Source organism: Pecten maximus, chromosome 4 (assembly GCF_902652985.1).
Source record: "Pecten maximus chromosome 4, xPecMax1.1, whole genome shotgun sequence".
Taxonomy (NCBI): domain Eukaryota; kingdom Metazoa; phylum Mollusca; class Bivalvia; order Pectinida; family Pectinidae; genus Pecten; species Pecten maximus.
Genome location: NC_047018.1, coordinates 11,371,983 through 11,384,244, shown reverse-complemented (window position 1 = coordinate 11,384,244; position 12,262 = coordinate 11,371,983). Strand labels below are relative to the sequence as shown.

General features: G+C 38.3%; 2 protein-coding genes across 5 annotated transcripts in view; one reads left to right on the top strand and one right to left on the bottom strand.

Annotated features, from left to right (window-relative positions):
- LOC117325233 (nucleolar protein 4-like) overlaps positions 1-8,962 on the top strand; it is a 149,951-nt gene extending 140,989 nt beyond the window's left edge. For 2 of the 4 annotated variants that reach the window (XM_033881329.1, XM_033881327.1), the window contains exons 5-10: positions 1,627-1,814; positions 1,983-2,126; positions 2,474-2,677; positions 3,004-3,123; positions 3,467-3,854; positions 5,474-8,962. In XM_033881329.1, coding sequence (XP_033737220.1) covers positions 1,627-1,814; positions 1,983-2,126; positions 2,474-2,677; positions 3,004-3,123; positions 3,467-3,854; positions 5,474-5,634 — 1,205 coding nt within the window. In that variant the 3' untranslated portion in view covers positions 5,635-8,962. The remainder of the gene's footprint in view (positions 1-1,626; positions 1,815-1,982; positions 2,127-2,473; positions 2,678-3,003; positions 3,124-3,466; positions 3,855-5,473) is intronic. The other 2 variants (XR_004532226.1, XM_033881328.1) reach the window with 2 other exon arrangements.
- Positions 8,963-9,394: 432 nt separating this feature from the next.
- LOC117324883 (putative uncharacterized protein DDB_G0285119) lies at positions 9,395-10,726 on the bottom strand. Its single transcript, XM_033880711.1, has one exon. It carries the CDS (start codon positions 10,724-10,726, stop codon positions 9,395-9,397), a length of 1,332 nt encoding a protein of 443 aa, XP_033736602.1.
- Positions 10,727-12,262: the final 1,536 nt, after the last annotated feature.

Below are 12,262 nucleotides of genomic sequence, written 5' to 3'. Positions count from 1 at the left end.
AATATATCACAACACACACTAATGTATCACTACACACACTAATATATCACTACACACACTAATATATCACTACACACACTAATATATCACTACACACACTAATATATCACTTCACACACTAATATATCACTACACACACACTAATATATCTCTACACACACTAATATATCACTACATACACATTGATGTATCACCACAAACACATTGATGTATCACTACACACACTGATATATCACTACATACACATTGATGTATCACTACACACACTGATATATCACTTCACACACACTGATATATCACTACACACACTAATATATCACTACACATACTGATATATCACAACACACTAATGTATCACTACATACACTGATATATCACTACACACACTAATGTATCACTACACACACTAATATATCACTACACACACTAATATATCACTACACACACTAATATATCACTACACACACTGATATATCACAACACACACTGATATATCACAACACACACTAATATATCACAACACATACTAATATATCACTACACACACTAATATATCACTTCACACACTAATATATCACTACACACACTGATATATCACAACACACACTAATGTATCACTACACACACTAATATATCACAACACACACTAATGTATCACTACACACACTAATATATCACTACACACACTAATATATCACTACACACACTAATGTATCACTACACACACTAAAATATCACAACACACACTAATATATCACTACACACACTAATGTATCACAACACACACTAATGTATCACTACACACACTAATATATCACTACACACACATTAATATATCACTACACACACTAATGTATCACTACACACACTAAAATATCACAACAAACACTAATATATCACTACACACACTAATGTATCACTACACACACTAATGTATCACTACACACACTAATATATCACTTCACACACTAATATATCACTACACACACTAATATATCACTACACACACTAATATATCACTACACACACTGATATATCACAACACACACTGATATATCACAACACACACTAATATATCACAACACATACTAATATATCACTACACACACTAATATATCACTTCACACACTAATATATCACTACACACACTGATATATCACAACACACACTAATGTATCACTACACACTAATATATCACAACACACACTAATGTATCACTACACACACTAATATATCACTACACACACTAATATATCACTACACACACTAATGTATCACTACACACACTAAAATATCACAACACACACTAATATATCACTACACACACTAATATATCACTACACACACTAATATATCACTACACACACTAATATATCACTACACACACGGATATATCACTACACACACTAATCTATTCCTACACACACTAATATATCACTACACACACTAATATATCACTACACACACTAATGTATCACTACACACACTAATATATCACTACACACACTAATATATCACTACACACACTAATGTATAACAACACACACTAATATATCACTACACACACTGATATATCATTAATTTATACCTAGTGACTACAGAAAGAACTTGTTTGATGTATTACAGAATCAGCGTGTGAAAATGGTGATGGCCTGATCCCGGTGAATCTATCTACGCCCCGGGGGATGCGTATGACGGACAGTCCACTGGAAGACGAGAGAGCCTTGTCCCTCGGTATCATCAGCAAATCGCCAATACCCTCCACTGGCGGACACCCCGAGAGGAAGCGACGGGCTAGTGACGACAGTTGCGAGGTATGTATCAGCATTGCTGTGCTGACCAGTGTATTTTTATGCATACATAACTATTTAGATTATTACGCTGACATCTAGCTTTAAGGCAAGGAATAATTAAAACTGAAGTGTTAATGCGTATTGGTGTGTTTGGTTGAGTGTTTTGATGATGTCGCGTGCCTCTTTCAGAGTTCAACAAAGGCAAGTGAGGGAGGTACTGTTGATGATCTACAGGGAAGCAAAGATGACGACGATGACGATGACATGGACGATGATGAAAAACTTCTGTCCACGGGAAAAGAATACGACCCTGAGCGTTTAAAATCGTTTAATGTAAGATTGACATATTGTTTCCTGATTTCAGTTTTCATCCATATTTTATACAAAATATATTTGAAGAAGATATTCCTTAAAGTAACAAAATAAAAATGATTTTCTTTATGTACTTTAACCATATTATTACCTTATATACTTATATACAGTAATGTGTGGCGCAATGCGAAACCTTCATATTTGCTCAACCTATGTTCTGTAATGAGTATATAACTATATTGACAAAAAATATCTACATCGAATTGCCTTGAATGTCTGTGATTTGGGAGACTGGTTAAAATTTCAAAATAAAACGTAGATGGATTCATTTTATAAGGTCAGTTAATGTGCACAATTTTTTTTTCCAGATGTTCGTGCGATTATTTGTGGACGAAAATTTAGATCGAATGGTACCTATCTCAAAACAACCCAAAGACAAAGTCCAGGCCATCTTGGAAGCATGTGATCGTCAGTTTCCGGAATTCCACGAACGATCCCGAAAGCGAATCCGTACCTACCTCAAATCGTGTCGGAGGATGAGGCGATCTAAGGAACAGAACGGATGGGAGCCGGTTTGTACTAACTTTTTACTCTAAATCTGTAAAAATAAAAGACTATTCTTACGCTTATACTGCCGTATAATACAACTATTTGATAGTACATAGTTATCATAAAGAATATCAAAATGAAATTAAAATTTAAAAAAATAATAAAATCAACAAATTGAGTACATTCCCAGATGGCCTACAATATCCCATACCTACCTGCGTGTCTCTGTTACGTTTATGTCCTGTACAATTTTGTATGTACCGGTATGTAACTCTTTACACTTAATATGTTTATGAGAATAAAATCTTTGTCATTGTCTTAAATGTATCACTTTTACATGTTTCCACAGCAGATCCGACCCACGCCCCCTCACCTTACGTCAGCCACCGCCGAGAGCTACCTGGCACAGGCGTGTGAGAACGAGAGTCAAAACGCCAAAAGAATGAGAATGGGTCTGGAACCACTTCCGGTGAGAACATTCATACAACGTTTAGTAACTGGTGTGACAGTGAATTTGGATTGGCCTGGTCTCCCTTATCAGTGTAAGGAAGTTGAAGTGCATAATGAAGAAACAGTGTACTTCAGCATCATTACAGGAGAAAAGGAGGTTGACTGGGACAGACATATTAATACTAGAAAATACAGAAAACTTGTCAGAACTTGAAATGAACATCACATGAAAGTTTCTGGGCAGAAAGTAAATATACTATATAATACAATAGAGATATTGAGTACAATACATTGGGACACAGATTAACAGAAACTATAGTCCGTGGGTGATTCCCTATGTAATGATTGCTTTCTTGTTTTAGGCTGGTTCTATGCCTTCCGTACTTAACACGACCAATCAGACGACAGCCCAGCCCGTGGCACAGCCAGCCGTGGTGCAGCCTCAGCCCCAGCCTCCACAGCAGGCCACGCCCTCCCCTCACTCCCAGCCTCCATCCCAACCCCCTTCCAGGGCTTCGCCTCAGGCACCGCCAGCTTCTCAGATAGAACGTCACCCTCAATCAACTAATGATTTTATGCGCCACCAGCCACCGCCTGCCTTCAGACCACCCCCAGAGTTCCACCCACCTTTCTTCACAAATGGAAATGGAATATTTCGTCCCGGATTTCCACCAGGTTACCAACATCCGGCACATCACCATCCACCTGTGCTGCAACATAGCCCCATAGCACCAGCCTCTGTTCAAAACGGTACGTTGGCGTTACCCTCATTTACCTTGATCCCATGAGACTAGTTTAACTATGACAGACTATTAAAATCAATTGCTGATGTGCTTTGTGTATCTTGTACCTTAATAATATACTGAATAGGTAATCCTGCAGGGGCGACTTCCATTTGTGATTTTAAGGAAATTAGGACCCGTCTGACTTTCAAGATGGCAATCATGGTCACCATCTTGAAATCTTGCTTTTGCTCTTTCTCCAGAACAGATTGTTTCACATGTGAACATTGTATGATCCAGTCGTTCTGAAAAGAAACGAGGCCCTGTATCCGATTTGAAGTGACCGTCTTTGCCGCTATGTTTAACCTGTCTTTACTTATCATTAAACGGTAGTATCGCAGGACAAATTATCTCTTCGCTATCTTCAAGAGTTGTTCTCTTCTTCTCCCGAAAAGAAGGGAACATAGAGACAACAGAAAGTAATGAAAAGGCACACATTTCAAGAATTATTTCAAAAAAGGTCACAAACTGAAATTTGCCCGATGTCTGTCATCGTGAAAATCTCGTTATTGGTACACAAATACATCTCATTAGCGGTTATAGCTACACATGTATATCTCATTATTGTACATATGTACGCCTCATTAGCGGTTTTTAGTACATATGTTCGTCTCATTAGCGGTTATTGGTACATATGTACCTCTCATTAGCAGTTATTGGTACACATGTACGCCTCATTAGCGGTTTTTAGTACACATGTACGCCTCATTAGCGGTTTTTGGTACACATGTACGTCTCATTAGCGGTTATTGGTACATATGTGCGCCTCAGCTGTTTTTGGTACACGTGTTCGTCTCATTAACGGTTTTTGGTACACATGTACCCTTCATTAGCGGTTATTGGTACACATGTACCCCTCATTAGCGGTTTTTGGTACACGTGTTCGTCTCATTAACGGTTATTGGTACACATGTACCCCCCCCCATTAGCGGTTTATGGTACACATGTACGCCTCATTAGCGGTTTTGGTACACATGTACGTCTCATTAGCGGTTACTGGTACACATGTTCGTCTCATTAGCGGTTATTGGTACACATTTACCCCTCATTAGCGGTTGTTGGTATTGGTACACATGTACATACCCCTCATTAGCGGTTTTGGTACACATGTACCCCTCATTAACGGTTATTGGTACGTATGTACTCCTCATTAACGGTTATTGGTACATATGTACCCCTCATTAACGGTTATTGGTACACGTGTTCGTCTCATTAGAGGTTATTGGTACACATGTACCCCTCATTAACGGTTATTGGTACACATGTACCCCTCATTAACGGTTTTTGGTACACGTGTTCGTCTCATTAGAGGTTTTTGGTACACATGTTCGTCTCATTAGAGGTTATAAGTGATATCGTGACAAGACTTTGCTAAGATTAAGTTAGTTGGTTTTTGAATCCTTGCTACCTTCCGGATAAGGCTCTAACTACATAGTATTGAGGTAGCCAGAACGTGTAAGGTACCCAGTGTCCATCAAGTCCAGTTTCCAGAGGACCATACCTGAACGTTTGTCCCTGTGTACGATTGATCTATGTACTTTTAGACAGAGGTGACTAGCTGTAACATTATAACTTTGTATTTAACAGGCCCAACAGACCTTAGTATGAAGAAGCAAGCTTCCAAGAACCAACTGAGTGCCAGTGAAGTGGCCACGATAAAACAGCTGATTGCCGGCTACAGGGAGTCGGCCGCCTTCCTTTATCGATCAGCTGACGAACTCGAGCAGCTGCTTCTGCAACAGAATTAATGGACAACATCATCTCTATTTTAAACTGCAGCAGGATTCTTTTTTTTTATTTTGAAAACACTTGAATGCCTTGGTAACGTCGATATTTTGAAGAGTATATATGATCTACTAAAGTGTTATTTTATAAACATATACCTCGCTTTATTTTTCTCCGGATTGTGATTATGTTATTTAGGAATATTCCCTCATCGTAGTATTCGGATGTTTCCGGGGAATATCGGCAATGTCCGGTACCTTTGAGACATTTCCATTCGTATTGAACAAACTACAGGAATATTTGAGGAACAGTCCTTGTTCTATTTTTCTATCTACGATTATAATGTCTTTCTTTAGTTGCTATTAGTAGAGATATTTTGAAGAATTATATTCAAGATAAGAACAAAAGGACAGAACAACATATTGACATTTGATATATGGCCACAGTTGAATTGATCACTGTAAAACTCCGTAAGAGAGTGAGATTGTGCGATAGATCTGTGGATGCCATGCTACCCCAATACCGCGACATCCGCTACTTGTGGGATGTTGTATGTTTTCTCTCCTCAACTTGATGGCTCAATGTGGTATGAATATTTGTGCATATCTCACGTACGTGGGAGTATATGGATATTTGTGTGTATCTCACGTATGTGGGAATATAGTTTGCCTATTTTATATCAATAAGACGAGATTAGATATCTCTTGTGATTTGTTACTTGGTGCCCGTGAGAGGTGGCTGACGACACGAGGGGGAATAACTCTTGTTGTTCCCAGGTGTCCACAGAGGGGTGGCTGTATATATACATATTGTTTGTGCAGTATGTGTGAGTTTAATTATCTGAGCTGTATATACATATATATATATATATATATACAAATATATATAAGATTGAAAGTTAAACTATAAAAAGACGTATATTAAAAGTGAAATGTTGAGATACATGTTAATATCAACACTATATCATGTTTTAGAGGAAATGCTGCAATGTTGATTACATGTACTCGTATGTTATTTGTAAGTGGTTCATTTATTTTTGTGGATTCGTGCAATTCTTAGTCCATGATGTTGATTTGATCTCAGGCGTTTTGTCATTTTTAACATTGATGTAGAATGTAGTGCCGGGTACTGACATTGGCGACACTTAAAAGTAGGTAGGTGTCATAAATAACAGAGCCCCAAGGTATCAAATAAGTACCCCTAATCCATTCTTAAAAAGTACGTCTCAAATTTATCCAGATCCTATGGCAAAATATAGTCGTGACTAATTGAGACCGAAAACAACATGTTCAAGCATGAAATAGATTCATTTAGACTAAGAATTATCGGTATAAGTGATATATACTAGACTAAATTAGACTCACGACCACTTTCTCCAGCAGGAAATAGACTAATTCAGGACTAATGGTAGTAGTAAGGGAAATGCTCGCTCAAAGTGAAAACTACTATACTAGTCATAGCAGACAAGTCAAAGTTACTAGTCAAACTAATACATGGCTATATTAAATTATTTTCAAATAAACGCCTTTTTAATCTAGCTATTATTTTAGGCAGATACGTTATTTAATCCGTTTTTATTTATCACAATAGATGTTGACGATGTCAACTTTAAATATACTTCGCTATAATGAACTGGCTGCGCGCGGCTTTAAAAAGCTGACGTGCTGTGTGATATCAATTTGTATGAAGTTCACCTTTATGTATGTATATATTTATTACAAATAATTGTCTTATCCATGAAGCTTATTTATTTAATTACGAATTGGCAATGCTATTGGCATTAACAGGTATTTATAAGAGTCCCTATTGGTTTAGGCAGACTTTACGCCCTTTGAGGGGTAATATGGGTCCCTGTTAGTTTAGGCAGACTTTATATCCTGTAAGAGGTAATATGAGGTTATTTTAGTTCGGGCAGACTTTATTTCCTGTAAGAGGTAATATGAGGTTATTTTAGTTCGGGCAGACACCCAATACCAGGTGGTACATATATAAAGTGCTAGGGACCTCTATCTGCATAAACACTATTTTTGGTATGAAAGCTTATGTACTGTTTTCATTAATATTTGAATCTCAATACGTACTACCTAGTCATGATTTGTGCGAGAGGTACGTTATCCACTGTCCACGATATACGTGTAGCCATGGACTTGTCTGATTTTGTATTTATATTTGCCTTATATCTATCTCTGTGGGTTTACGTCATCCATATACTTATGACTGTTAGTTTACGTGGTTTTTGTTTGTTATTTTTATTTTGCTCATTTTGTTAATTATTTATTATTTATATCCTAATACTCATTCAGACCAGGTGCCTGTCCATTTTCTCATATATTTATTGGAACTTGACGCATGTTTTTATAGTGAAATCGTAATTAGAGTTATCCCCCCTCTAACGAAAAAACTAGCAGCTGTTCGGTAACGGAAGTCTGTGATGCCGACAACGTCTCTCAGTGTGACGTCATATGTCCGTTTTGTCTGATATTGCTTGTTACCTCCAGTGCATTACAATAGATCGTATTTATTATCGGCTATTCCTTCGCTGACACATTCCATTTCTTGATATTGTTGAGGGTACGTTATGTCTGTGGCGTTATCTCGTCACTGTAATGAGAAACAATAGGATGGTTACATCATTATATCTGAAATCCACAAATAAATCATGTTTCTTTGTTAAATACTGGGCCGCCATTAACGAAGACACGTTTTAGTGCACATACATGTAACTGCCAAATAATTATAGTATAAAACAGCTTTATTCCATGACATTATTTTAAATGATCTTTAATAAGTTTGATTTTATTAGTTGAATGCAGTAAGATAACATTACACTAACTCTAGTCCATTCCATAAAGGCGGGCCCGTTGACACGTTTAAGAGTTAAACGTTTTATTTATTTTTATTCGTTTTGTGTTATGTCCTTTCATCTACATTCCATAACTTGGTTGGCTTATGTTGTTATCCATTCCATTACGTACACGATCCCCCGTTTGTTCAGCTCTGCCTACTTCACGAATGATAACTCAAATTATTAAGCATATTTTTCTTATAGAAATCCGAAGTACTATTTTGTTGTCTAAACTCCTTGAATTTAGTGATAAATTTTTCAACCAGGTGAAAAGTAATTAAATCTAACAAAGGTGTGACCATCCTGGGTGTTTACATCCGGGGCCTCGTGTACTTCCGATATTTTTTATTTGTTTTATCAGGAATATGTACTGAATCTCCAAGTGCAATATATGTATTGATATATGGTTAGAAGGAACATGGCAGTACAGAGGATATTTATAATATATAGTATATATTATGTATTTTGTTTTGTGAACATGAATAAATTGAAGAAAATAACGTCAATCCAACGTTGTGTTGTGTATATGCAGTGTTGTAGTTGTACATAATGACATACATTATACAATGCTCCACCTCCAAAACCTGGCACGTCCTTAAATGAACCTGGCTGTTAATAGGACATTAAACAAAAACAAAGCAAACAAACAAGTCTCCATTCTGAGTTATTTCCATTAATAACAATTCGTTGTTTTCTGTCTGTTAAGAAATCATCTATCCATCTTACTACTGTATGATGTATTCGAGAAGCTTTTAGTTTTTGAACTAATCTCTTGTGCGGTACGATATCAAATACTTTTTGAAAATCGGCATAAATACAATTGACAGGGTTTCCATTGTCCAGTGCTGTTGTTCATTTATCAAGAACAGTACGGAGTAGAAGAGTTGCCGATATGCCCGATATGAACCCATTTTGTTAGTTACAGAAAAATGTGTTATCTAAGTGATCCCTGACGAATGTTTCCATTGTTTTGCACACAAATGATGTGAGACTGACGGGCCTGTGATTCCCAGCGAGTGATTTGCTTCCTTTGTTTGTAGTTTGCGCATACATCCCTCCAGACTGTTGGTACTGTTCCTCATACATCCCTCCAGACAGTTGGTACTGTTCCTCATACATCCCTCCAGACTGTTGGTACTGTTCCTCATACATCCCTCCAGACTGTTGGTACTGTTCCTCATACATCCCTCCAGACAGTTGGTACTGTTCCTCATACATCCCTCCAGACAGTTGGTACTGTTCCTCATACATCCCTCCAGACAGTTGGTACTGTTCCTCTTACATCCCTCCAGACTGTTGGTACTGTTCCTCATACATCCCTCCAGACTGTTGGTACTGTTCCTCTTACATCCCTCCAGACTGTTGGTACTGTTCCTCATACATCCCTCCAGACTGTTGGTACTGTTCCTCTTACATCCCTCCAGACTGTTGGTACTGTTCCTCATACATCCCTCCAGACTGTTGGTACTGTTCCTCATACATCCCTCCAGACTGTTGGTACTGTTCCTCTTACATCCCTCCAGACTGTTGGTACTGTTCCTCATACATCCCTCCAGAGAGTTGGTACTGTTCCTCATACATCCCTCCAGACAGTTGGTACTGTTCCTCATACATCCCTCCAGACAGTTGGTACTGTTCCTCTTACATCCCTCCAGACTGTTGGTACTGTTCCTCATACATCCCTCCAGACTGTTGGTACTGTTCCTCTTACATCCCTCCAGACTGTTGGTACTGTTCCTCATACATCCCTCCAGACTGTTGGTACTGTTCCTCTTACATCCCTCCAGACTGTTGGTACTGTTCCTCATACATCCCTCCAGACTGTTGGTACTGTTCCTCATACATCCCTCCAGACTGTTGGTACTGTTCCTCATACATCCCTCCAGACTGTTGGTACTGTTCCTCATACATCCCTCCAGACTGTTGGTACTGTTCCTCTTACATCCCTCCAGACTGTTGGTACTGTTCCTCATACATCCCTCCAGACAGTTGGTACTGTTCCCCATACATCCCTCCAGACTGTTGGTACTGTTCCTCTTACATCCCTCCAGACTGTTGGTACTGTTCCTCATACATCCCTCCAGACAGTTGGTACTGTTCCTCTTACATCCCTCCAGACAGTTGGTACTGTTCCTCATACATCCCTCCAGACTGTTGGTACTGTTCCTCATACATCCCTCCAGACTGTTGGTACTGTTCCCCATACATCCCTCCAGAGAGTTGGTACTGTTCCTCATACATCCCTCCAGACTGTTGGTACTGTTCCCCATACATCCCTCCAGACTGTTGGTACTGTTCCTCTGTCTATTGATTGGTTATATAGAAATGTCAGTGGTACTGCTCTTGTGTTGGCCAGTTCCTTGAGAAGTCTTCGATGTAGTTCGTCTGTGCCCGAGGATTCAGTAACATTGAGACTTAACATCGCATCTTGGGATTTCTTTACTTGTAAGCATCACGCTTTCCATCCCATTTTGATACTTTACGAGGATTTGAGGATTGTCACCTTTTGGCTCTGTTACACATACGCTATTGAAAAAAGTTTGAAAGGATTTCGGCTTTGTCTGTTTTCGCCGATGTTGCATTGTTGTAATCTGTATGAAGATCACCAATAGCCAAATTAGTTTATTGTTCTATTGTTCACAGTATCCGTACATGTGTACTGAGGAATAATCACCCGCACACACTGATTGCTGTGCCAATATAGGAATTTTAGCTAATACTCTGACAACAAATGTTCTGAAGAACAATTGCTATTTTTCATCAGTATGGATTTGTTAGAGAATGATGGTTCCCACGTGTATACGGAATTGACTAATGTTGATACCCCTACATATCTCATAGATCGGATCCTCGAGCTAACACACGATAGAGTTCTGGACCTTGAACATTTGAGGTACAAATTCTACCAGCTTGCTAAGGCCAGAGATGACTTCCCAATCAATGAAGAATATCTCCGAAAAGGGCTGGGTTCTAGAAGAGCTGGTTCTCCCGCGATCTACTACAAACTCGCTAGAAACTGTTTTGTTCTTCTCCGTTACAGGAGAGTATACAGAAGAACTATATGAGATTATTTCAAGAACAAGGAAAGAACCTTTTCAGGTTACCAAATCACAACAGAGTAACAAAGAATGAGGCGTAACAATCCTTGAATATCCATTGTAACCGTGAATCCTGATCGTTTAGACATCAAAACCCGCCAATCTGACTTCGTGTAACAAATGTAAAACTTGAGGAAAGAACAGCGAAATGTGAGACGACAGAGAGAAATCAAAGGAAACAATAAAATACTACAAAGATTAGATAAAATCATTGAGAATACAGATGAACAACTTATGATAGAGGATACCGAAGACTTTGTCGCACTCGTGCGAGAAACCCTTGTGACAACTCGACACTTAGGAAAATTCAGGATTTACATCAGGACAATTTAAACATGGTAAAGCAAATATGTAAACGTAAGAAATCAACCAATAGTATTAAATCCTCTATGAAATATATATGAGAAGGTAACTGATTGCAGCATGATAGAGAAAAGATTTGAAAACAATCAATTGATCAAATAAAGCATTGTGGCGTTGATTTGTATATGATGGAAAATACAAAAAAAAAAAATCATATAAACAAGTTTCGGACAAAAAAAACCTACAAAAACAAATGCGTGACATCAAACGACAACTAGAGAACAGAGGATACTGCACACAAAAAAAGTAATTCTGTTACAGGGTTGGCTCTCGTTATATAAAATAATACGAAATCCTGACTGTGGTGTTGGACATAACACCGCTATCCGACGCAACATCATCCCC